This window comes from Oncorhynchus mykiss, chromosome 11 (assembly GCF_057628025.1).
Source record: "Oncorhynchus mykiss isolate SJ-2025 chromosome 11, ASM5762802v1, whole genome shotgun sequence".
NCBI lineage: Eukaryota > Metazoa > Chordata > Actinopteri > Salmoniformes > Salmonidae > Oncorhynchus > Oncorhynchus mykiss.
Genome location: NC_143032.1, coordinates 38,229,613 through 38,257,353, shown reverse-complemented (window position 1 = coordinate 38,257,353; position 27,741 = coordinate 38,229,613). Strand labels below are relative to the sequence as shown.

Here is a 27,741-nt window from a genome sequence, read left to right as displayed (position 1 = left end):
CTGCCAGAGCCTTCCTCCTCTACAGCGCTGCCGGAGTCTCCCGCCTGTTCAGCGCAGTCAGAGCCTTCCTCCTCTACAGCGCTGCCGGAGTCTCCCGCCTGTTCAGCGCAGTCAGAGCCTTCCTCCTCTACAGCGCTGTCGGAGTCTCCCGCCTGTTCAGCGCAGTCAGAGCCCTCCTCCTCTACAGCACTGCCGGAGTCTCCCGCCTGTTCAGAGCTGCCAGTCTGCAAGTAGCTGCCAGTCTGCAAGGAGCTGCCAGTCTGCAAGGAGCTGCCAGAGCTGCCAGTCTGCAGGATGCCGCCAGAGCTGCCAGTCTGCAAGGAGCCGCCAGAGCTGCCAGTCTGCAAGGAGTTGTTGTTAGTTGTCGCTATTGTTATTTTACTGCTGCTCTTTAATTATTTGTTACTTTTATTTATTTTTATTTTTTCTTTATTTTTTCTTAACACTGCATTGTTGGGCTTGTAAGTAAGCATTTCACTGTAAGGTCTGTTGTATTCGGCATATGTGACAAATAAAATTGTATATGATTTGAAATACCCAGCCTAAAATCCAGAAGAGCAACCAATGCAGATGTAGAAGCAAAGTGGCTAGGAAAAACTCCCTAGAACAGCAGGAACCTAGATTTAAAAAAACTTGAACCTACAGATGTAGGATTTTAATTTGATCACCCTGTTGCACCCTGTTGCAGGGGAACTTTCTTGCAATGCAGGAAATTTAAAGTGGCACTCCAGTCTTTCCTCTTTTGTTCTCTATTGCTCCACTATTGTTCTTCAAGCAAAGGGGAGGCTGATGACATCACTTTTTTTTTTAACATTTACGCTTTCCTATCTGACCAACTCATTGAATGCCCTACTCCTTGAAGTTTTCAGTTGTCTAAAAAACAATATTTTGCTCAAAACATATACATTTTTTACCCTTTAGTGTGTGTCCTTTACTGTATTTATACTTGGGATATTGCTTTTCAACAGTAAAAGTTCAAAAATAGCTGGAGGACTTCTTTAAAACTGGTAGTGTATTTGAGGTTAAAGGCTTCGGATATTTGTAATTTCCACTTTATTTGAGACTTGATTTTTCCTTATGAAACATGTATCTACCCCTACAAAAATGCCCATTAACTATAATCCACATAATAATTCACATTTACTGTTGCTGCAGGATTATTTACCTGTTGTAACAAACTGGCTAAAATTAAGATCATTTATATGTAACCTCAAACTTACACTGTAACTGTCCTGTGAACGGCGCTTAACTTGGGCAGGAGCTCACCGGAACTGAGTACGGACACCTTACTACTTTAGTTCCTGCACCTCTTACATACTATTAATATTATTATTATATTATATATTATTATATATTATATTATATTATATTAATATTAACATATTAGCTAAATATAAACCTATTAGCTACAGTGCCTTGCGAAAGTATTCGGCCCCCTTGAACTTTGCGACCTTTTGCCACATTTCAGGCTTCAAACATAAAGATATAAAACTGTATTTTTTTGTGAAGAATCAACAACAAGTGGGACACAATCATGAAGTGGAACGACATTTATTGGATATTTCAAACTTTTTTAACAAATCAAAAACTGAAAAATTGGGCGTGCAAAATTATTCAGCCCCTTTACTTTCAGTGCAGCCAACTCTCTCCAGAAGTTCAGTGAGGATCTCTGAATGATCCAATGTTGACCTAAATGACTAATGATGATAAATACAATCCACCTGTGTGTAATCAAGTCTCCGTATAAATGCACCTGCACTGTGATAGTCTCAGAGGTCCGTTAAAAGCGCAGAGAGCATCATGAAGAACAAGGAACACACCAGGCAGGTCCGAGATACTGTTGTGAAGAAGTTTAAAGCCGGATTTGGATACAAAAAGATTTCCCAAGCTTTAAACATCCCAAGGAGAACTGTGCAAGCGATAACATTGAAATGGAAGGAGTATCAGACCACTGCAAATCTACCAAGACCTGGCCGTCCCTCTAAACTTTCAGCTCATACAAGGAGAAGACTGATCAGAGATGCAGCCAAGAGGCCCATGATCACTCTGGATGAACTGCAGAGATCTACAGCTGAGGTGGGAGACTCTGTCCATAGGACAACAATCAGTCGTATATTGCACAAATCTGGCCTTTATGGAAGAGTGGCAAGAAGAAAGCCATTTCTTAAAGATATCCATAAAAAGTGTTGTTTAAAGTTTGCCACAAGCCACCTGGGAGACACACCAAACATGTGGAAGAAGGTGCTCTGGTCAGATGAAACCAAAATTGAACTTTTTGGCAACAATGCAAAACATTATGTTTGGCGTAAAAGCAACACAGCTGAACACACCATCCCCACTGTCAAACATGGTGGTGGCAGCATCATGGTTTGGGCCTGCTTTTCTTCAGCAGGGACAGGGAAGATGGTTAAAATTGATGGGAAGATGGATGGAGCCAAATACAGGACCATTCTGGAAGAAAACCTGATGGAGTCTGCAAAAGACCTGAGACTGGGACGGAGATTTGTCTTCCAACAAGACAATGATCCAAAACATAAAGCAAAATCTACAATGGAATGGTTCAAAAATAAACATATCCAGGTGTTAGAATGGCCAAGTCAAAGTCCAGACCTGAATCCAATCGAGAATCTGTGGAAAGAACTGAAAACTGCTGTTCACAAATGCTCTCCATCCAACCTCACTGAGCTCGAGCTGTTTTGCAAGGAGGAATGGGAAAAAAATGTCAGTCTCTCGATGTGCAAAACTGATAGAGACATACCCCAAGCGACTTACAGCTGTAATCGCAGCAAAAGGTGGCGCTACAAAGTATTAACTTAAGGGGGCTGAATAATTTTGCACGCCCAATTTTTCAGTTTTTGATTTGTTAAAAAAGTTTGAAATATCCAATAAATGTCGTTCCACTTCATGATTGTGTCCCACTTGTTGTTGATTCTTCACAAAAAAATAGAGTTTTATGTCTTTATGTTTGAAGCCTGAAATGTGGCAAAAGGTCGCAAAGTTCAAGGGGGCCGAATACTTTCGCAAGGCACTGTAAAAATAACAACCTACAGGGTTTAACTCTGAGTACCGCCACCTATTTTAGTCCAAGTCAAGCACTAACTGTGAAGTGGTACATAAATGCTTGATTATGATCACTTTGCTCTGCTCTTTGACCTCTCAGATGGTAGCAGTCAGATGTAATAACATTGTGTCAATTGTGTTGGGCTGATATTATTAGATCAGAGATGGATTGTGAGTGACAAATCCCAGTGGTGGGAACACCTGAGAGATGACCCTGGTCTTAGGTTTCTGCTTTTAAACTATGAAAAACTATACAAAAATCTCTGAAACTGGAAACACTTATCTCCCTCACTAGCTTTAAGCACCAGCTGTCAGAGCAGCTCACAGATTACTGCACCTGTACATAGCCCACTTATAATTTAGCCCAAACAACTACCCCTTTCTCTACTGTATTTATTTTATTTTATTTATTTATTTTGCTCCTTTGCACCCCGTTATTTTTATTTCTACATTGCACATTCTTCTACTGCAAATCTACCATTCCAGTGTTTTACTTGCTATATTGTATTTACTTTGCCACCATGGCCTTTTTTTTGTTGCCTTTACCTCCCTAATCTCACCTCATTTGTTCACATCGTACATAGACTTGTTTCTACTGTATTATTGACTGTATGTTTGTTTTACTCCATGTGTAACTCTGTGTTGTTGTATGTGTCTAAATGCTTTGCTTTATCTTGGCCAGGTCGCAATTGTAAATGAGAACTTCTCAACTTGCCTACTTGGTTAAATAAAGGTGAAATAAATAAAAAATAGACCGACACTTGGGTAAAGTCAAAGGCTAAGACTAGTAGAGAATGTACCTCCTTCTCCTTGTCACTGTCAGCATACTTTGATACATCACTGTCCCCTGGTGAACAGAAGTAGAACGTTTGCATTTTCAGTCAACACAGTACGTCGCCGGTGCTGTAGAGGGCAGATGTACAATTTATTGCAGTTGTGTGTACAGTGTACAATACTTTGAAGGAAGGACCCCCGCCTTCCCCGGCTGAGGAAAATGGCCGACGTAGAGCTGGAAATCGAGTCTACAAGAATGAATAATAATGGGAACGAACACGTGTAAGACATTTTAGAAGATTACACAGTCATGCAATTTATTTGTTGTAGGTTTATTCGGCTCAGTGATTTTGGCAAGTCAACGTTGTGGTCGTTGTATCTGTTTTCTTCAGCATTAAAACAGTACTAGGCTAGCTAGCTTGCTAACTATATAGAGCTAGCCTGCCATCTCGACTTAGCTAGCACCGAGTGGTCGAACGTGTTTGCTGACATGTTTACATGTTTTCTATACATAAACCCCAGATAAACTATACCATAAACCATTCAAACCCTAGTATCATAACATGTGCCTTTATATTCTAGCTATTTTGCTCGCTATCTAGCTAACAATACCAATTGCATCAGTAAGAAGTTAAGGTAGCAAGCTAGCCAGTGTTTGCGAGCAAGCTAACACGTTAGCTGGGTAATTCTCACAAAACTTGACATTTGACCAAACAATTTACATTTTTCACGAAATGTTATATTGGATCACTGAGATTAGGATATGTACTTATCTATTTCATGATTATTCTTATGTTTTGTTTTTACAGTTATGCATTTTACCTACATTTCCACAACTACCAATACAAAAATGCTTCATACCTTAACGTTACACGTAACAGTTCTCAGTCCAAAAAAGTTTAACAAATCCATATTTTAATATATTTTTTTACATTAATATTTTTCTTTTCCCGTAATGAAAAGGCCTGAGTTAAACTTAGCACTGAAAATAAAAAATATTAAAAATACAATTATTTTGTAATTTCTCATTACCATCACATAGCGGTTTTAATATTTTGTCATCACTTGTGTATACATGTTTATTTTAATGTACACATATTTGGATAAAGAACAAAAGTAAAACTATTAGATTAAGCCAAAGTTTTTTTTCCCCTAATATTTCAAAAACAAATGGTGCATTTTATGGTAATTATGAGCAGGTTTTGGAGACTGCATGTTTCGGTAATGAATGTTGGATAGTTTGCCATTGAAAAACTCTACTGATCTCTCTGAGATTTTGTAATTTGTTAATCCCAAATGATTTGCATAATACTAAAATCACTAATGCAATTTACTAAAATACCCCTTAATTACAGTACAAGTACTGTAATCACATGCATATATTTTCAAAAGTAAGAATTTTATTTTTAAGGTCTTTACAGGTAGTATTGCTGTATTTGGACATTTGTGGTTGTAAGGCATTTTAGATGTATTTCTGGATTGAATGGGATGCTAGGGGCAAACGGCATAACACAATATGCCTATAAAGTATCTAAATACATGAGATATGGACCAAAAACTGTCTTGGGAATATTAAAGGTAGACTCAGCGATATGACGTAGCTGCAGAAAGTAAACAGCATTAGGGGGTCAATTTCCGCCACAACTAAGAGCGTTGAAGCGCAAACCCCAACTTCTCCTCTGTTCTGGTGCCCTGACTACCATGCTGTGAACAGCGTGAAGCGAACCCATACACAGATACTGTGTATCACTGTTTTAGAGCTAAGTCTTGCATCTCGCTCATCTCAATATCTGCGGTGCTGCTCGTGGCAATGTCATTTTGCTGAGTCTACCTTTAAACAACAGTATACAGTGGCAAGAAAAAGTATGTGAACCTGGACTTCTGCATAAATTGGTCATAAAATTGGATCTGGTCTTCATTAAGTCACGACAATAGACAAACACAGTCTGCTTAAACTAACACACAAACAATTATACGTTGTCATGTCTTTATTGAACAAACCATGTTAACATTCACAGTGCAGGGTGGGAAAAGTATGTGAACCCTTGGTTTTAATAACTGGTTAACCCTACTTTGGCAGCACTAACCTCAACCAAACATTTTCTGTAGTTGCGGATCAGACCTGCACAATGGTCAGGAGGAATTTTGGACCGTTCCTCTTTACAAAACTGTTTCAGTTGAGCAATGTTCTTGGGATGTCTGGTGTGAACCGCTCTCTTGAGGTCATGCCACAGCATCTGTCAGGACTCTGACTGGGCCACTCCAGAAGGTGTATTTTCTTCTTCCTGTTGCATCACCAAACTTCTTTTGAGCTTCAGTTGGCAGACAGCCTTACATTCTCCTGCAAATTGTCTTGATAAACTTGGGAATTCATTTTTGTGTTGATGATAGCATGCTGTCCAGGCCCTGAGGCAGCAAAGCAGCTCCAAACCATGATGCTTTTTTTGGGACAGCAGTGACTTCTTCTGTGGTGTCCTCCCATGAACACCATTCTTGTTTAGTGTTTTACGTATCGTAGACTCGTCAACAGAGATGTTAGCATGTTCCAGAGATTTCATGGGCCAGCCTAGTGGTTAGAGCGTTGGACTAGTAACCGAAAGGTTGCAAGTTCATATCCCGAGCTGACAAGGTACAAATGTGTCGTTCTGCCCCTGAACAGGCAGTTAACTCACTGTTCCTAGGCCGTCATTGAAAATAAGAATTTGTTCTTAACTGACTTGCCTAGTTAAATAAAGGTAAAATTAAAATTTCTTTAAGTCTTTAGCTGACACTCTTAAGATTCTTCTTAACCCCATTAAGAAGAATGGGGTTAAGGGTAGCCTAGTGACTTAGACTTGCCTAGTTAAATGAAGATAAAACAAATTAAGCATGCTGTGCTCTTGTAGTCATCTTTGCAGGACGTCCACTCCTAGGGAGAGTAGCAACAGTGCTGAACTTTCTCTATTTGTATTACTGTGGACTGACAAACATCAAGGCATTTAGAGATACTTTAGTAACCCTTTCCAGCTTTTCAACAATTCTTAATATTGGGTCGTCTGAGAACTCTTTTGGTCGAGGTATGGTTGACATCAGGCAGTGCTTCTTGTGAAAAGCAAACTCAAATTTTGTGAGTGTTTTTTTATAGGGCAGGTCAGTTCTAACCAACATCTCCAATCTCGTCTCAATTATTGTACTCCAGGTTAGCTGACTCCTGACTCCAATTTGCTTTTGGAGAAGTCATTAGCCTAGGGGTTCACATACGTTTTCCAACCTACACTGTAAATGTTTAAATTATTTATTCAATATAGACAAGAAAAGTACAATAATTTGTGTTATTAGTTTAAGCAGACTGTGTTTGTCTGTTGTGACTTAGATGAAGATCAGATCAAATTTTAAGACCAATTTATGCAGAATTCCAGATAATTCCAGAGTTCGCATACTTTTTCTTGCCACTATAGGTGAGTGTGAAAACAAGTACAGATGTAAAAAATGGTGGATATCCTACTTTAAGTGTTTGGGTTGCTCTTTGCTGAAACACGAACTGCCGATTGTGGCTTAAAGTAAGTTATATTTCTTATACGTAATCAAATGTTGTTCTTACAAAAAAATCAGGTTTAAGGAATGGGCCTAGTAAATAGATAAAGTTTCCAGTACAGCTCACCAATTGACTATAAATGAGACTTAATTTATTATCATTACTGAAATTAAGGTTCTTATTATCTAAACTGACCTAAAAATGATGTTGTAATGAGAAATGTGTTTTGGTAATGAGTACCTTAACTCAATATGCAAATATTAGGAGACAGCCATTATGAGTCAGAAAACAATTGACCCATTCACGCCTCCATGTTGGTAAGATAATGGTTCTGATTTTTTCACAATTTGAGCTTTTTAGCCGTGCTGGTAATGAGAAGTCCAAGGGGGTGTTTGATAATAAGAATCTCATTTTGAAGGCATATAAGTGAATAAATTAACAATTTGTGCTCATCTAAGGACTACCCTTCTAGATTAGTGGTTCAGAAACTCTGGGGTGCACCCGTGGGGAAAATATTTTGGGGGATAGAAATGCCCCAAAAAATGTGGGAAAGTACTGCTTCCTCATGGCTAACTACCAGGAAGTTTGAAAAGACGGACTGAGAGGGCGGGGAGCTTATATTAATGGCATGTCTCTTGTGATGCGGTTCACAGCAGCACTGACAGATGTGTTGACCTGACAACTGTGTCAGAGTTTTGAACTACCCGTCACCCCCTTTTTATTCCATGCTGGCTGAAGACCTAGCTAGCCAGTAACTGTCTAACACCAGACACAGATGAAAGGGGAGACATATAACACAGGAGGTTGGTGGCACCTTAGATTTGTCATATTCATTATTCATTCATGATTCATTATATTTGCTGACACCCTACAGTCAAATTTTGGCACCAGTAGAGTAGCTACAGTATCTAGCTATATAAACCACGCCTCTCCGCAAACACGCCTTCTCCGATGTTGGTTACAAGGCTGCACTTATTTAAATTCGGTAAGAGAATATCATGTTACCATTGATGTATTAAAATGAGAGTTTGGGTGATGTCACCCTATCCCCTTAATAATCCAAGTGTTTGACATGGGGAAGAGGACCAGTAACTTTATGATCAAACTTCATCAATGTAGAAGCAACAGTGATTTTTCATACTTTGGTAATTTTACTTGTTTTAAAAAAATTATCCTTTATTTAACTAGACAGGTCAGTTAAGAACAAATTCTTATTTACAATGATGGCCTACCCCAACCAAACCCTCCCCTAACCAGGACGACGCTGGACCAATTGTGCGCCGCCCTATTGCACTTTATTTTGGTTTCATCCAAATATCATCCAATTTCATGAAAAACGTGATTTTTACTGTTCATGACCTTGAACAAAATTTCAACTTACTCCTGAAAGTTTTAAATTGGGTAGTGCATCATCAGTTTTCCTCTTGTCATGTCAGTCATTACAGACCTATTTAAAACATTTCATAAATGTACAGATCAACTAGCCCATTTTGTTGTAATTGAGTTACTCAAATATCACATGAACACACAAGACATGTAGAATTGTAGGAAATTGCCTTTAAAACAGACAAAAAACATCTGCACCCCATGACAAAATGTGTAGAATTGCAGGAGATAAGCTTTAACCTGCTACAAAAATTATCCACCAACAAGAGGGGTGCGGTAATGAGACATGTCCACAGTCAGTGTTTTTACGTAATAAATATTATAATTTAATGTAAACTTCAACGAGTATACCATTTTTATGATTTATGGACAAAATTCGGCAACATATTTAGTGTTTTATTCAAGTGAGTTAGGTTTCTCGAAAGTAACATTTTATAAAAATGTTCTGTGAATTTAATCCGAAAGCATTTCAGTAATGAGAATTTTGGGTTAAAAATTTGCATATTAATTTATTTAAAATAAGACACTTTGGCAAAAAAGTTGACATCTTAGTCTTCAGAATGATAGTGGATTTTTGCATATGCATCATAGTTTTGTAACTCAATTTTCTACAGATATGTTTAAAACTGGTTTCATGAGAATCACCCAGCTAGCAGTAGGCTAAGTAACGTTAGCTATGGCGGTAAAGTCAGGAAGCAGGATAGTAATGTTTTGGTCGATGAATGTTGTAGCTAACCATGTTACAAAAAGTTATTTGTTTAAATTATATCTTTGACCAATCTCTTTTTATCTCCACAGGAAAGAAGATTTGGAGAGCAATGAGAAGAGTGGGAGCGAGGAGGAGAGTGTTGAAAATTCTGAAGATGAAGAGGACGATAAAGAGGTTGGAGAGGGGGCAGCTGAAATGAATGGAGAAAAGACAGCAGAGAGGTCCAAATATTACAGCAGTGGCAGCAAACACAAGAAAAAGAAGCACAAACACCGCAGCAAGCACAAAAAACACAAACACGCCTCCGAAGAGGACAAGGACCGCAAGCGCAAACATAGACACAAACACAAGAAACACAAACGTAAAGATGGCTCCTCTCCATCCGCCCCTGGCATCAACAGCTCCTCCAGCCACAGAAAAACGGACATATCCCCTGTATCTGATGACAAGGCTTTATTGGAGGAGTTGGAGAAACAGAGGGCCATGATCAAAGCAGAGCTAGACAGCCAGATGATGGAGGGGGGCAAGGTGCAGTCAGGCATGGGCCTCATCCTACAGGGTTATAACTCTGGCTCTGAGGAGGGAGATGGAGATGGGGGGGTCCGGAATGGGGAGCAGCACCAGAGGGGCAGCATGGCAAAGCCCCCCTCCCCCAGGGGTAGGAGTGGTAAATCCAGACGGGACACCACAGAAGCAGGCAAGTCCAGCTCCAAGCGCCACAGTCGGAGCAAGTCCAGGGAGAAGACTGGCAAGGAGTCCAAGTCAGACAAAACGACCAAAGGCACCAAAAACACCGCCGCCAAAGACCGTGGCCGCAGCAAATCAAAAGAGAGGAAACGCTCCCGGAGCAGGTCCAAAGAGAGAAGCAAGAAGTCTCCTTCCCCCTCTAGCAGGAGATCAGAGCAGAGGGGCGGCCGCTTGGATAAACGCTCTTCGCCCCAGAACGATGTCAGACCAAACGCGGTGCACGGCAGCCGGAAGTCCAGATCACGGGAGCGTCCAGGACGATCGGAGGCGGAGAAAGAGCCGGACAAGAGGCCGACCAAGTCCCCGTTTAAGGACACCTCGTCAGGGAAAGAGAATCGCTCTCCACAAAGGCGAGGAGGAAGGGAGCTCAGCAGCCCCCAGAGGAGACGCAGCACCTCCCCACGCTCCACCAGAGACTCCCAACGGGCATCAGCTTCAGCCTCTACCTCCAAACAGGGCTCTCCTTCCAGAGCAGCCAGGTCCCCAGCCAGGAGAGGCAGCAGTCGCTCCATAGACGCCAGGAGGAGGGATGCTGACAGACAGGGCTCCTCACCACTAAGGTCCGTTACTATGGAATAACCTGCAGTCCACCCCCTATTTCTCCAACTTTGAGTCCCAATGTTTTCATTTTTTTTAATGAGCCATCATTTATTTAAGCCTATATTATTATGAAATGTTTATGCAGTGCCTGTTTCTTGTCCCGTACTGAACAGCAGTAGAGGTCTGTACATGGCAAGGGCAACTATTACTTTTGTGTTTTAGGATTGGGCATTAAGAATGTGCTACTATGCACCACTGATCTTTTAAGCTTTCTCTCTCCTACAGGAAGCGAATACGGCCAGAAGCAGGACCAGGGGGTAGAGCGAGGTCACGGGAGACCAGCCCCAGAGGTGCTCCCCAAGGTCGCAGGATGAGCCGCTCTCCCTTCAGAAGAAGGTCTCCCTCGCCCTTCCGGAGACGGAGTAGATCTCCACTGAGACGCAGGTTAGATGAGACAAGCTGAAACTTTGTGTGTGTGGATGAGCTGGGCAAAATGGAATCTGCAAGAGTTCTTCCTCAATCCTTCAGAAATGTATTGAGATGATGCCTGTAAATAATTATAGTAATAGTAATAATACTGTATTATTATTGAAGATACTAGATTCGTATAGCTAGCTCCTTTCCGACTGATTCCCTTTCAGATTGTCTGGCTCTATTGATGAAGCTTTAGTGATGTCAGAGTAGGAGGCTCGTAAGCCAAGGTTGTCTAAGGGTTTGTTAAGTGTTTAACAAACCATTCAGAACAACACAAAGCGTTTCCTTTCCTGTGCGCTGCAGGTCACCAGAGAGGGACAGGTACGGCCGTCTCAGACAGTACGGCAGGCGCTCCAACTCCCGGGACCGGGACAGGAGGAGGAGACATGGCCGGGACGAGGACAAATTCAAGGGCAGCCTCTCTGAGGGCATGAAGGCTGACAAGGAGTCCTCCGAAGAGGAAGTGTGAGTAGAGGGAGAACACACACACACAAATGCTATACTCGGCAATATGGTAATTCTCTGGGTGATTGTGTGTTCTTGTAAGTGGGTTTATTTTGTGCTCAGGTTTGAGGATTTTGACGGTGAGGAGGTGGATGAAGAGGCCCTCATAGAGCAGCGCCGCCAGCAGCGTCTAGCTATCGTCCAGGTCAGTTCCTCTCTCATTCTGCTGTTGGACTGTCCATAGCTGTTTCAGGGATCCCCAAGTCCAGTGTTTCGTTTGTTTACAGACACATCCTCTATTTTTTTCTACTCAGATATGGGAATTTTCACGATTTGATTTTTCATGATACACCGCTGAAATTGTCCCACATCCAAACCAATATCTTATTTTTCCGGATCTCCATTGTTGTGACCTCTCTATGCCTGACACCTTTCTCCCTGCGCAGAAATACCGTGGCGGCAACGAGGACAGCATGACGTCTATGGCGTCGGATCCCAGTAGCCCCCAGAGCAGCACGCGGAGCCGCTCGCCCTCACCAGACGACATCCTGGAGCGCGTGGCGGCCGACGTGAAGGAGTACGAGCTGGAGAACCTGGACACGTTTGAGGAGAACATCAAGGCCAAGCAAGGCCTCATCACACAGGAGAAGGATGGTGAGTAAAGGGTCAGGCAAGGTGAAAATATATGCGCCCTATTTCCTACAGTATATGGTTGATACAACCATCCCAGCTCTGCAGATTTTGCTGTGAAGAGACAGAATAGTTAGATTATATGTTTTGGTACTCTCCATATGTTGCTTGTTTTTGGTTGCATGTCCAGGGATGGCTGTACAATTGCAACATCTACTTGGAGCTAACTCTGCAGAAAGCGCTACTGGGTGATCTGAAAAGTCATAGTCAATCGATCAATATTAATACTTTTAGCAAACATTTTTATCTTTAATTTACAGTCTGTAGAAACTATGACAATAGAAAGGTTCAGAACTTTTGTGAAACATCACAGAACAGTTGAAAAATATATGGCAAATAGAAATCCAATATGGATGGTGTTAAGAGACAGATGAAAGGGGTTGACTGGAGCTGAAGGGTGGGACTAATAACAAGGTAACTAATGTAAAATATACTGTGTCCATAAAATGCATATACAGTTGAAGTCGGAAGTTTACTTACACCGTAGCCAAATACATTTAAACTCAGTTTTCACAATTCCTTACATTTAATCCTAGTAAAAATACCCTATCTGAGGTCAGTTAGGATCACCACTTAATTTTTAGAATGTGAAATGTCAGAATAATAGTAGAGAGAATGATTTATTTCAGCTTTTATTTCTTTCATCACATTCCCAGTGGGTCAGAATTGTAGTATTTGGTAGCATTGCCTTTAAATTGTTTAACTTGGGTCTAACGTTTCGGGTAGCCTTCCACAAGCCTCCCACAAGCATCCCACAATAAGTTGGGTGAATTTTGGCCCATTCCTCCTGACAGAGCTGGTGTAACTGAGTCAAGTTTGTAGGCCTCCTTGCTCACACACGCTTTTCCAGTTCTGCCTACAAATTCTCTATAGGATTGAGGTCAGGGATTTGTGATGGCCACTGTGATGGCCAATACCTTGACTTTGTTGTCCTTAAGCCATTTTGACACAACTTTGGAAGTATGCTTGGGGTCATTGTCCATTTGGAAGACCCATTTGCGACCAAGCTTTAACTTCCTGACTGATGTTTTGAGATGTTGCGTCAATATATCCACATAAATTTCCTGCCTCATGATGTCATCTATTTTATGGAGTGAACCAGTCCCTCCTGCAGCAAAGCACCCCCCTCGACATGATGCTGCCACCCCCGTACTTCATAGTAGGGATGGTGTTCTTCAGCTTGCAAGCCTCCCCCTTTTCCTCCAAACATAGAAACTGGATGGTCTTCAGAGATAGATGGGAGGGGTTGAGGAAGGATAGGTGTAAAAACAAACAACGTATAACTATTGTATAATAGATTGTGTCCGTAAAATGTATATAGTATGTATGAACTGGAAGTAGAAGCCTAAGTGTTGTTCATTAGTTTAGTCCAATTAGGGAAGGGGTCATCGAGTTAGTGGAAAATGAAGGAAAATATAAGAAAAATACAACAAATAAAAAATAACTGTTCCCAACCGCTGTCGCGCAATGTTATTTTAGGGCTTATGTGACACAGCTCACTTGCCAGCAATTTTCTGTCCAATGGGCAATATCAAATGTGCAAAAATACCTTAAGAAATAGGTTGAGATTCGCACGTGGCCCATTATATTAGGCTTTCTGCATTACTGGGGTATAACAGTCATATGATAGATGTAGTTTGAAGGGAGCAGACTTAATTTCTTTCAAGCTATTTTTATAGCCAAACTTTTAGGAGTGGTATGTTTTCAGACTGAGAAATATATTTATTTCCAGGCAATGTAGTGAACTATAGCCAAATCATATTTAGGAAGTACATGTCCCTGGAAAGATAACTGACCTGTGTTTCTATGACCATGCATAGGCTATAGCCTACTATACTTAATTGAGACCACACACACGCACCTGGTCTCGCAGGTATGGCTACTGAACTGGAAGCAGCAGGAATGATGACAGCCACACTTGCTACGTTTTGCATATAGGATATAGCCTACGTTTTAGGAGGACGATTTGCAGGCAGAGACAAAATAAATGGGTAGTCAATACTTATTGAAAATGAAAAGGCGCAACACTCACTCACCATAGTAGCCTAACCTATGTGTGCGTTGTGCCTTTGCCTTTTCAATGATGATTTAAAAAATTGATTGCACGTCGACTCATGTTGGTTGAGCGCCCTCCACTTTCCATTATCAGTATTTATTTGCGGACACCAGTAAACTACAGTGTAATCATATTTAAGTTAACAGCCACGTGATTCTCCGCTCGTATAGACAGCCTACTCTATTTCCCTGAGACCACACATACTAGGCACGCTACTAGGGAGTTAGGCTACTGAAGTTGAATAATGCGGAAAAATATGTGCTTTTAATACAATTCCGTAGGATAACGCATACAAATCAGATAGACGACCGTTTACAAATAATCTGGCGGACAACAAAAGTATTTGCCCGCTCCCGCCCGCAGCATGAAAATTGCTGACAGTGCCGTAATGATTCTATTGTGTAGTTTCTGTGTTTTCATGTACCGTCTTTTTAAGCACATGGCCAAATTAATTTCCCCCTAGTGGGATAATAAAGTTGATCTGAAATTGAATCTGTCTGCTTGGGAGAAAGCTGACAATGCAGTAGTGACTTAACACATACGACTAACATTGACCAATGCAGGGGTTGTAAATTAGTCTTCGGTCCCCTATAGTCATTCAGTTGCATTCCTTCAGGTCATATTTTTAGGCCAAAACATGTGCCAGTCGGAGCATGTTTCTACTAATAACTCACAAATGTAACATTTTAAAACAAAATCTTGTTTCCTCCTCCCTCTTTCCTTTAGGACTCAAAAAGCCCTCAGCCCCTGATATGTTTACAGAATCGGACGACATGTTTGAAGCAGCCATTGATGTAAGTCTTACAGGAGCCTCATTCCCCTCCATGTTTGTATCTCTGATCTTTAGAGTGCAACTCTGGACTAGACACGCAAGCCCGTCCTTATCTTCTGAATGATCTGTCTGTTGCAGTAGATCATTATGTGAGTGTGGTTGAACCATTGGTCATATATATCTCTGTACAGAGTGCCAGGATGAGAGCAGCAGGTGTGGGGGGGAAGGACTTCAAAGAGAACCCCAACCTCCGGGACAACTGGACCGACGCAGAGGGTTACTACCGTAAGTGCCCTTGACTGTACACTACAAATGTTACTGTCATTCACTAATTCATCAATTAAAGGCTGCTGAGCTTTCTTTTCTCTACAAATCAGCCCTGTTTGGAAACAGTCCATGTAGTCTTACAGTATTCAGTGTGGTCCTTTGATTTCACGATCATTCAATATAGTGTTATTTTAGGCCTGGAAACTGGATATCTCATTGAGAAATGTCCAACACTTTATAAACATGCCCCTCATCTCTTCCCTCTGTGTGCCACCTGTATGTTAGGTGTGAACATCGGGGAGACGCTGGACAAGCGCTACGACGTGTATGGCTACACAGGCCAGGGAATGTTTAGCAATGTGATCAGGGGCAGGGACACGGCCCGCGCCGGACAGGATGTGGCTGTCAAGATCATCCGCAACAACGAGCTCATGTAGGTCCTCATGCAGGCAAGCCTCAGGACTCAAATGGCACCCCATTCCCTATATAGTCTACTACTTTTGACCAGCACTCTTGACCAGGGCCCATAGCTCTCTAGTCAAAAGTAGTGCACTATACAGTGCCTTGCGAAAGTATTCGGCCCCCTTGAACTTTGCGACCTTTTGCCACATTTCAGGCTTCAAACATAAAGATATAAAACTGTATTTTTTTGTGAAGAATCAACAACAAGTGGGACACAATCATGAAGTGGAACGACATTTATTGGATATTTCAAACTTTTTTAACAAATCAAAAACTGAAAAATTGGGCGTGCAAAATTATTCAGCCCCCTTAAATTAATACTTTGTAGCGCCACCTTTTGCTGCGATTACAGCTGTAAGTCGCTTGGGGTATGTCTCTATCAGTTTTGCACATCGAGAGACTGACATTTTTTCCCATTCCTCCTTGCAAAACAGCTCGAGCTCAGTGAGGTTGGATGGAGAGCATTTGTGAACAGCAGTTTTCAGTCCTTTCCACAGATTCTCGATTGGATTCAGGTCTGGACTTTGACTTGGCCATTCTAACACCTGCATATGTTTATTTTTGAACCATTCCATTGTAGATTTTGCTTTATGTTTTGGATCATTGTCTTGTTGGAAGACAAATCTCCGTCCCAGTCTCAGGTCTTTTGCAGACTCCATCAGGTTTTCTTCCAGAATGGTCCTGTATTTGGCTCCATCCATCTTCCCATCAATTTTAACCATCTTCCCTGTCCCTGCTGAAGAAAATCAGGCCCAAACCATGATGCTGCCACCACCATGTTTGACAGTGGGGATGGTGTGTTCAGGGTGATGAGCTGTGTTGCTTTTACGCCAAACATAACGTTTTGCATTGTTGCCAAAAAGTTCAATTTTGGTTTCATCTGACCAGAGCACCTTCTTCCACATGTTTGGTGTGTCTCCCAGGTTGCTTGTGGCAAACTTTAAACAACACTTTTTATGGATATCTTTTAGAAATGGCTTTCTTCTTGCCACTCTTCCATAAAGGCCAGATTTGTGCAATATAAGACTGATTGTTGTCCTATGGACAGAGTCTCCCACCTCAGCTGTAGATCTCTGCAGTTCATCCAGAGTGATCATGGGCCTCTTGGCTGCATCTCTGATCAGTCTTCTCCTTGCATGAGCTGAAAGTTTAGAGGGACGGCCAGGTCTTGGTAGATTTGCAGTGGTCTGATACTCCTTGCATTTCAATATTATCGCTTGCACAGTGCTCCTTGGGATGTTTAAAGCTTGGGAAATCTTTTTGTATCCAAATCCGGCTTTAAACTTCTTCACAACAGTATCTCGGACCTGCCTGGTGTGTTCCTTGTTCTTCATGATGCTCTCTGCGCTTTTAACGCCCCTCTGAGACTATCACAGTGCAGGTGCATTTATACGGAGACTTGATTACACACAGGTGGATTGTATTTATCATCGTTAGTCATTTAGGTCAACATTGGATCATTCAGAGATCCTCACTGAACTTCTGGGGAGAGTGTGCTGCACTGAAAGTAAAGGGGCTGAATAATTTTGCACGCTCAATCTTTCAGTTTTTGATTTGTTAAAAAAGTTTGAAATATCCAATAAATGTCGTTCCACTTCATGATTGTGTCCCACTTGTTGTTGATTCTTCACAAAAAAATACAGTTTTATATCTTTATGTTTGAAGCCTGAAATGTGGCAAAAGGTCGCAAAGTTCAAGGGGGCTGAATACTTTGGCAAGGCACTGTATAGGCAATAGGGTGCCATTTGGGTTTGTCTGGTCTCTGTTTCATTTATTGTTATGGGAGCATATTGCCTTTACCACCCATACATTTGAATGTGCACTCTCATTATAAGTATTCCATCTACATCTATGTGAAGCATCCGGGGTTTCCTTGAACGAGGGGAATTTATCTGATTTATTTATACAAATAAATAAAAAACAATCAATGCTTACCTTGCTGATTTTGTTTTGGGTCTCCAGGCAGAAGACTGGCCTGAAGGAGCTGGAGTTCCTCAAGAGGCTCAACGACGCCGACCCCGACGACAAGTTCCACTGCCTGCGCCTCTTCAGACACTTCTACCACAAGCAGCACCTGTGTCTGGTGTTTGAGCCCCTCAGGTACTGGCTGGGAGACTACCACTACTGCACTGTCACCACACTATGGCTATGTATTAAATGGCGACCTATTATAGGGCACTTCTGGTCAAAATTAATGCAATTTAAAGGGAATAGGGTGCATTTTCAGACACACCGTATGTCCTTAGTGGCTTTAATGGCACGCTGCAACGTGTTTGTCATCTAGCACACGGCTTCACTGGCTGTAACTCATGTCTTTCTTTTCCCAGTATGAACTTGCGCGAGGTGTTGAAGAAGTATGGTAAGGATGTGGGCCTCCACATCAAGGCTGTCCGCTCCTACACCCAGCAGCTCTTCCTGGCCCTCAAGCTCCTCAAACGGTGCAACATCCTCCACGCTGACATCAAGCCCGACAACATCTTGGTACGAGGCCCATACTATCACTATATTAGGAATGTGACATATGGAACATTTTGCTTAACTTTTAAACTGCATTTTCTTTTACGGTTTTCAGTAAAAAAAAAAAAAAAAAAAAATTCCACATTAATTCACAATGCAGAATAATGGTCCTATTACACATGTATGACCGCTAGGTACCGGGCAATAAAGTAACATCTTCCGCTGTTAGATATACCATTGAAAGCGCCTTGGTTACGGTATGTTTGTTTGTCTGTAAGGGTATACTACGGCTTTTTACATGCCAACGCGAAACCTTCTCTGGAGATAGTTTCGAAACGCCACTGAATGGGCATTTTACTTATCTGAAAAAGGAATGCTGCTTCTGAAGCGGGACTAATGTCCATCAATAGGCGACCAGAAGTTACAAGACCCAGCTCACAGATCACTGCACCTGTACATAGCCCATCTGTAAATAGCCCATCCAACTACCTCATCCCCATACTGTATTTATTTATTTATTTATCCTGCTCATTTGCACCCCAGTATCTCTACTTGCACATTCATCTTCTGCATATCTACTATTCCAGTGTTTAATTGCTATATTATAATTACTTCGCCACCATGGCCTATTTATTGCCTTACCTCCCTTATCCTACCTCATTTGCACACACTGTATATAGACTTTTTCCTACTGTTTTATTGACTGTATGTTTATTTTATTCCATGTGTAACCCTGTGTTGTTATATGTGTCAAACTGCTTTGCTTTATCTTGGCCAGGTCGCAGTTGTAAATGAGAACTTGTTCTCAACTGGCCTACCTGGTTAAATAAAGGTGAAATTAAAAAATTACAAATAATCTTGACCTGTCTGCATGCAGACCACTCTCTCCTAAAAATGTACTTCAAAGTTGGTTAAATACCGTGACTTAACAAGACATTTAGTCTAAAGAAAATGCATCTTCTGCAAGGAACCGACTCCTAAGATTCAGTTATTTTGAAACGGAGGAGCCTTATTAATTGCTGTACTTCCATGAACACAAACAATCGTATGTTTTCATAGCGAGGGACGAAGAGAGAGGGGAGCTTCACAGTATAGGCAGGTCGGCCACCAGGCAGACATAGTCAGAACCGTGCACTAGGCCTATCTATCGACAATCAAATGCTCTATCTCACAATGGAATGCTGTTTTTTGCAATTTCTTGGCATGCAATGTCTCGCAAATTCAGTAAAGCAGGGCCTGTCATCAAAGAATAGGCTAGGATATTCTACACACGACAGACTCATATCATTAGCGAAGAGAAAGAGCAGGCTAGCCAGCTGCACTGTGATTAACATTTTTGGGGGGTAAAAAAGTTACGGATCCCAATTTTGCTTATAAACGTTCACACCCCTACATTTATATATATCATCACATGACTGTTAACCACTGCACTGAGGCTGGGTCGTGTTCATAAGGCACCAAATGGAAGAAAGCGGACTGAAACAGGGAGGGACTGCCTGGATTCGTCCTATAAGAATCACTTGTTTTTTTTTCTATCTCGTTTTCTGTAGTTTTTTTTAAAAGTTATTTTTATTTAAGCGTTTTGCTACACTGCCCTAATGAATAAGATCCTGGTTTGATAGTGTCTGTTTCTCTATCTCTCCCCACAAGGTGAATGAGTCGAAGACCATCCTGAAACTCTGCGATTTTGGCTCGGCATCCCACGTGGCGGACAACGACATCACACCGTACCTCGTCAGCAGATTCTACAGAGCTCCCGAAATCAGTAAGTTGTGTTTGACTATGAAGATTTTTCTGTAATAATCAGGGATGTAAAACTCTTCACTTTAAACCTGCTTTGATCTCAAAATATATATATTTTTATTTAACCTTTATTTAACTAATGGAAACATATGTAAATGCCAACAAAATAACTTTTTTGTTAGTGTGGTGTGTGTGTAACCATTATTTAACCAGGCAAGTCAGTTAAGAACAAATTCTTATTTATAATGACGGCCTACCAGAAGGCAAAAGGCCTGCTGGGACGGGGGCTGGGATAAAAATATATATGACAAAACACACATCACGACAAGAGAGACACCACAACACTACATAAAGAGAGACCTAAAGACAACAACTTAGTACACATGGTAGCAGCACAAAACATAGTACAAACATTATTGGGAAGAGAAAACAGCAAAAAAGGACAAGAGAGTAGAGACAACAATATATCACGCGAAGCAGCCACAACTGTCCCATCAAATTTTATTGGTCACATACACATGATTAGCAGATGGCATTGCAAGTGCAGCGAAATGCTTCTAGTTCCGACAGTGCAGCAATATCTAACATGTCATCTAACAATTCTACAACTACCTAATACACACAAATCTAAGTAAAGTAAAGGAATGGAATAAGAATATATACATATAAATACTGTCAGTAAGTGTCCATGATTGAGTTTTTGAATGAAGAGATGGAGATAAATCATCCACGTGAATTGTGTTGATCTGTCTGACAAAAAGTTTATCACCCATTGAGCTATAAAATAGGCGTGAGCAGACCTTCTTGACTTCTTCTCCCTGTGCATTCATAAGCGTCCGCTTAGTGCCCCAGCCCAACACATGATGGGGGGGCAACCAAATCTTGCTATAACCAGCCCTGTCCCTGTGTGATCACTAAATAATGTATGTTTCTCATATCAAAATGCATTACTGAGCACAGAATGCATCCCTATACGTCAACTCAAATCAAAAAATAATATACAGTATGTCCTATCAGAATGTGTGTGTGTGTGTGTGTGTGTGTGTGTAAAGTTGGTTTCAAATAGGCCTAGTGTGTTTTTTCCTTAATGCCACAATGAAAATTAAGATCATTATGCATTTATACTCCTTTCTACATTCCTTACTGCCCAATCACAGGTAGGTCTTTAGATATGAGCAAATCAGCCATTTTCTGCAGTAGCCGATTTCTATTATACACTAAAAAGTGTGAAGTTAAATTAAATTTGTTGTATTGGTGTGAATATCAGGGACAGGTTTGTGTGCAGAACATATAGAACACGGGAACAGGGTGGCAGGGCAAACCCTGTGGTATCACAATACTAGTGTAGTGATGCACCAATATTACATTTTTGGCAGATACCGATCATTTCCTCGCCAAAAGAAACGCTACCATAACCGATATTTCAAATTTTAGCGGCCTTTTAAGCATTCTAGTACAGTTAAATAGTTAACACACACACATGGACGCAGCGTTCTAAGGCACTGCATCTCAGTGCAAGAGGCGTCACTACAGTCCCTGGTTCGAATCCAGGCTGTATCACATCCGGCCATGACTGGTAGTCTCATATGGCAGCGCCCAATTGGCCCAGCGTCGTTCGGGCCGTAATTGTAAATACGAATTTGTTCTTAACTGACTTGCCTAGTTAAATAATGGTTACACACACACCACACTAACAAAAACATTATTTTGTTGGCATTTACATATGTCCCCATTACCAGTAAAACATCATCAAAACCTATTTCTTTCATTTACTTGCTGTGCTATTTCATTGTTCATTTTTGTCGTTTCATTCTCAACCAGGATACTTAACCTAGTATCACATCGTTAGTGAAATGTTGGTATTGTGATTAACCCCACTCTGAAAATTGCAGTTTACACAGATTTTTTTGAGTGTTTCCTTGCAGATTTTTTTTCTCACCTTTTTGGGCCCTCACCAGTTTTCATCGCTGAATGATGGTCTCACATATTTGGATCACATTCATTATGATGTCTCTCTCTATCACAGTCATTGGGAAGCCGTACGACTACAGCATAGACATGTGGTCGGTGGGCTGCACCCTATACGAACTCTACACTGGCAAGATCCTGTTCCCCGGCTCCTCCAACAACCACATGATCAAACTTGCCATGGACCTCAAGGGCAAGATGCCCAACAAGGTAAACTGTCCACATTACTGGACCTGGCTGGTTTCCTAGCGTCAACATTTTTCTCAAATTAGATTTTGAGAGGAAGTCATAACCTGGGGCATTGTACACTGTGCTGTAAGGTACAGAGGATGTAATGTTTCTTCCTTTCTTCTCAGATGATCCGGAAAGGCCTGTTCAAAGACCAGCACTTTGATCAGAACCTCAACTTCCTCTACATTGAAGTAGATAAAGTGACTGAAAGGGTTTGTATATGTTTTACTTTTCACCTGCTACGTTTTCAAGAAACAATCTAAGAAAGAGGGCAAAGCGGTTCCCTGATTCTATCAATCTTCAGTCTGTGGTTCAAGCATAAATAACTTGCTAGGTTTGCCAGGGCTAATCATGAAGGCTCATTCAGATGCTTAATGGTTTTTGAATGGTTTCACTATCTTACAAAAAATCTCACTTCTGCTTCCACCCCCTCCACCTACCGCCATTCCACCCCTCCACCTCCCTCCATCCACCCCTCACCGTCCCGTCCACAGGAGAAGGTGACAGTGATGAGCACCATCAACCCCACCAAGGACCTGTTGTGTGACATGGTGGGGGGCCAGCGGCTGCCCGAGGAGCAGAGGAAGAAGGTCCTGATCCTCAAAGACCTGATCGACGCCACTCTGATGCTGGACCCGGCCAAACGCATCAGTATCAACCAGGCCCTGCAGCACCCCTTCATCCAGGAGAAAATCTGACTTCAGACCAGCTCACATTATACCACTAGCCTGGTTCCAGATCCATTTGTGCTGTCTCGCCAACTATGGTCATTCTGATGTCAATTGCATGACAACAACAACCATTGGCAAAACAGATCTGGGACCAGGCTACTATACCACCACCACCCAGAGCAGCGATGTCAGGTTGAATACTGCAGTATGGCAGCCAAAAAGACAAGACCAGACTCCTCATTAAGAATGTTATGGATGTATATTTTTCCCTCCCCTTATTTTGATTGATGGGTACTATAACCTGGTATCTAGTTTTATTGTAAATAGGTCATTGAAAATTGACATTCAAAAAAATGTTTTAACTGGCAATGAAATGACAGACATTGACAGAATATAATTACTGTAAATATGTCTATTGCGTTGTTGGAAGAATCAGTGTTCATCAGTCTAGAAATTTGGGTCGTGTACTAGTCGCATCAAGAAGATGATACATAATGGCACATCTTCTGCAGTTTCTTTTTTATGATTACAAACATTGCTCATTCTGCTACGATGCACGCTTTTGAATGTGCATTCTTTCATTGTGCCCTAGACGTGTGTAGCGCAGGCCTGTGTAATGTAAATGCTCTGTGTGCGTAGCAGCAATTATGTCCCATATGTAATGGCAGTACAATACCAATTTCACAGGTCACAGGCCTGTGCTTAAGGAATGGACTCTCCTCAGAAAAATAGGAATGTTCCATTTCAAGCACGGTCATTGTGTTATTTTACAGAACAGCCTCGATTGACTCCAATGATTTCACAACTTCTCTTTATTTCTCACTTTTTCTCTCTCTCTGACATGGTCCTGGCTATAGGCTCTCAGCCTCGTGCATGAGCCTTGTGTGTAAAACACATAAATGCCACTCTCCCTCATTGCTCTCCTATGTTGTGTTCACACAGTTTATTAGGTACACCCATGTAGTACCGGGTCGGATCCCCCTTTGCCTCCAGAACAGCCTGGATTATTTGGGGCGTGGAATCTACAAGTCTGAAACGTTCCACAGGGATGTTGGTCCTTGCTAACGCAATGGCATCACACCACCGCCACCAGCCTGTACCGTTGACACCAGGCAGGATGGGTCCTGCTGCGTATGCCAAATCCTGACTCTGCCATTAGCATGACGCTTCAGGATTCGACAGACCAGGCAATTTTTTTCCACCTCTTTTTATTTATTTTTTTAACCCCTTTTTCGCCCTAATTTCATGGTATCCCATTAGTAGTTAGTCTTGTCTCATCGCTAACCCGGACCACGCTGGGCCAATTTTGCACCGCCCCATGGGTCTCCTGGTTGCGGCCAGCTGTGACAGAACCTGGACTCGAACCCATAATCCCTAGTGGCATAGCTAGCACTACGATGCAGTACCTTAGACCACTGTGCCACTCGGGAGGCCCTATTTTTCCACTTCTCAATTGTCCAGTGTTGGTGATCGCGTGCCCACTGGAGCCTCTTCTTCTTTTTAGCTGATAGGAGTGGAACCTGGTGTGCTCGTCTGCCGCAATAGCCCAACCGTGACAGGAATCGACGAGATCTGCGCTCGGAGATGCCCTTCTGCACACCACACTGTGCCATTATTTGTCTGCTTGTGGCCAGCCTGTTGGCTTGCACGATTATTGCCATTCTCCTTCGGCCCCTCACCAATGAGCTGTTTTCGCACCATTCTCGGGACACCCTACACACTGTTGTGTGTGAAAAGCCCAGGAGGCAGCTGTTTCTGAGATACTGGATCCGGCGTTCCTGGCACCGACGATCATATGACATACAAAGTCGCTTACTCTTTTTGCCCATTCTAACGTTCAACCGAACAGTAACTGGATGCCTGTCTGCCTGCTTTATATACAGTCGTGGCCCAAAAAATTGAGAATTACACAAAAATGAATTTCCACAAAGTTTGCTGCTTCGGTGTCTTTAGATATTTTTGTCAGACGTTACTATGGATACTGAAGTATAATTACAAGCATTTCATAAGTGTCAAAGGCTTGTATTGACAATTACATGAAGTTGACGCAAAGAGTCAATATTTGCAGTGTTGACCCTTCTTTTTCAAGATCTCTGCAATCTACCCCCGCATGCTGTCAATTAACTTCTGAGCCACATCCTGACTGATGGCAGCCCATTCTTGCATAATCAATGCTTGGAGTTTGTCAGAATTTGTGGGTTTTTGTTTGTTCACCCACCTCTTGAGGATTGACCACAAGTTCTCACTGGGATTAAGGTCTGGGGAGTTTCCTGGCCATGGACCCAAAATATCAATGTTTTGTTCCCCGAGCCACTTAGTTATCACTTTTGCCTTATGGCCAGGTGGTCCATCATGCTGGAAAAGGCATTGTTCGTCACCAAACTGTTCCAGGATGGTTGGAAGAAGTTGCTCTCGGAGGATGTGTTGGTAACATTCTTTATTCATGGCTGTGTTATTTGGCAAAATTGTGAGTGAGCCCACTCCCTTGGCTGAGAAGCAACCCCAATGGTCTTAGGATGCTTTACTCTTGGCATGACACAGGACTGGTGGTAAGCGCTCACCTTGTCTTCTCCGTACAAGCTTTTTTCCGGATGCCCCAAACAATTGGAAAGGGGATTCATCAGAGAGTCCTCAGCAGTCCAATCCCTGTACCTTTTGCAGAATATCAGTCTATATCAGAGAAGTGACTTGTTTGCTACCATTCTTGACACCAGGCCATCCTCCAAAAGTCTTTGCCTCACTGTGCGTGCAGATGCACTCACACCTGCCTGCTGCCATTCCTGAGCAAGCTCTGTACTGGTTGTGCCTCGATCCCACAGCTGAATCAACTTTAGGAGACGGTCCTGGCACTTGCTGGACTTTCTTGGGCGCCCTGAAGCCTTCTTCACAACAATTGAACCGCTCTCCTTGAAGTTCTTGATGAACCGATAAATGATTGATTTAGGTGAAATCTTACTGGCAGCAATATCCTTGAAGCCCTTTTTGTGCAAAGCAATGATGACGGCACGTGTTTCCTTGCAGGTAACCATTGTTGACAGAGGAAGAACAATGATTCGCTGCAAAGCATTTTTCAGGTCTCTCCCGAGATGTTCGATCGGGTTCAAGTCTAGGCTCTGGCTGGGCCACTCAAGGACATTCAGAGATTTGTCCCGAAGCCACTCCTGCTTTGTCTTGGCTGTGTGCTTAGGGTCGTTGTCCTGTCGCAAGGTGAACCTTCGCCCCAGTCTGAGAACCTGCTCCAGAGCAGGACTTCATTAAGGATCTCTCTGTACTTTACTCCGTTCATCTTTCCCTCGATTCTGACTAGTCTACCAGTCCTTGCCTCTGAAAAACATGCCCACAGCATGATGCTGCAACAACCATGCTTCACCATAGGGATGGTGAATGTTTCCTCCAGAAATGACGCTTGGCATACAGGCCAAAGACTTCAATCTTGGTTTCTTTAGACCAGAGAATCTTGTTTTTCATGGTCTGCGAGTCCTTTATAGGTGCCTTTTGGCAAACTCCAAGCGGGCTGTCATGTGAGTTACTGAGGAGTGGCTTCCGTCTGGCCACTCGACCATAAAGGCCTGATTGGTGGAGTGCTGCAGAGATGGTTGTCCTTCTGGAAGGTTCTCCCATCTCCACAGAGGAATTCTGGAGCTCTGTCAGAGTGACCATCAGGTTTGGTCACCTACCTGACCAAAACCCTTCTCCCCCGATTGTGCAGTTTGGCCTAGTGGACAGCTCTAGGAAGAGTCTTGGTGGTTCCTCTATGTTCTTGGGGACCTTCAATGCTCCAAAAAATGTTGGGTACCTTTCCCCAGATCTGTGCCTCAATCAATTTAATTTACACCAATTAAGTTGTAGAAACATCTGAAGGATAATCAATGGAAACAGGATGCACCTGAGCTCAATTTCAAGTCTCACAGCAAAGGGTCTGAATACTTATGTAAATAAGGTATTTTTATTTTTAATACATTTGCAAAAAAATCTAAACCTGTTTTCGCTTTGTCATTATGGGGTATAGTGTGAGAACATTTTTTATTTAATCCGTTTTACAATAAGGCTGTAACATAACAAAATGTGGAAAAGGGGAAGGGGTCTGAATACTTTCCGAATGCACTGTATCAAGCCACTGCCACATAACTCACTGTCTATAGGCGCGATCCATTTTGGGAATGGGATGGTGTACCTAATAAACTGAGTGTATATTCCTTTGTTATCATCGTCTTCATTTTAAAGATTTTCATGTTTGATTCGTTTGTTTTTTCACGGAGGAATAAAATAGTGATTTATGTAAAGAATTGAGTTTCAGCTGATGTAAATAGAGCACCTTCAGTGTACCAAAACTTTTAGTAATAAAATATTTCATATTCAATATTGTTTTGGCGCTCATCTTTTCTCAAGTACAATACAAATGTACAGCACAGTGTATTTTCTCCAATATCTATTTCCTGTATTGAGCATTGTGTTCTAATTATTGATTTTTGTGGTGCTGTGGCTAAGGAAAATCGATAACTGGATAGGGGGCTTCATTGTATTTTCTATGCAATACTAGTTGAGTTTCTCTTAAGGTTTGGATGCTGACTGAGGAAGGGGAAACCTGTGAAAATATGAATTCAGATTGACAGGTATCCCCATTTCTCTCCATTTAGCATTGAAGTTCTTGCCCTGTGAGAGCACCAACCAGGGCCCTGACAGGCTGGCTCCTGACACCCCTACCATTTCAGACAGACTGAGGAAAACTAGAGCTAGAGACGGAGTCAAAAGGGGATAGAAATGACTCTGAAGGGA

At 42.0% G+C, this 27,741-nt stretch overlaps 1 protein-coding gene across 1 annotated transcript; it reads left to right on the top strand.

Moving 5' to 3' along the window:
- The first annotated feature begins 3,985 nt into the window (after positions 1 to 3,985).
- LOC110535666 (uncharacterized) lies at positions 3,986 to 27,325 on the top strand. Its single transcript, XM_021620812.3, has 15 exons — positions 3,986 to 4,116; positions 9,533 to 10,750; positions 11,016 to 11,174; positions 11,508 to 11,669; positions 11,772 to 11,853; positions 12,095 to 12,302; positions 15,121 to 15,188; positions 15,358 to 15,451; positions 15,719 to 15,866; positions 17,858 to 17,995; positions 18,223 to 18,376; positions 20,003 to 20,117; positions 22,122 to 22,273; positions 22,420 to 22,506; positions 22,789 to 27,325. The coding sequence occupies exons 1-15, from the start codon at positions 4,055 to 4,057 to the stop codon at positions 22,990 to 22,992; spliced, it is 3,051 nt and encodes a 1,016-aa protein (XP_021476487.2). The 5' UTR covers positions 3,986 to 4,054; the 3' UTR covers positions 22,993 to 27,325.
- Positions 27,326 to 27,741: the final 416 nt, after the last annotated feature.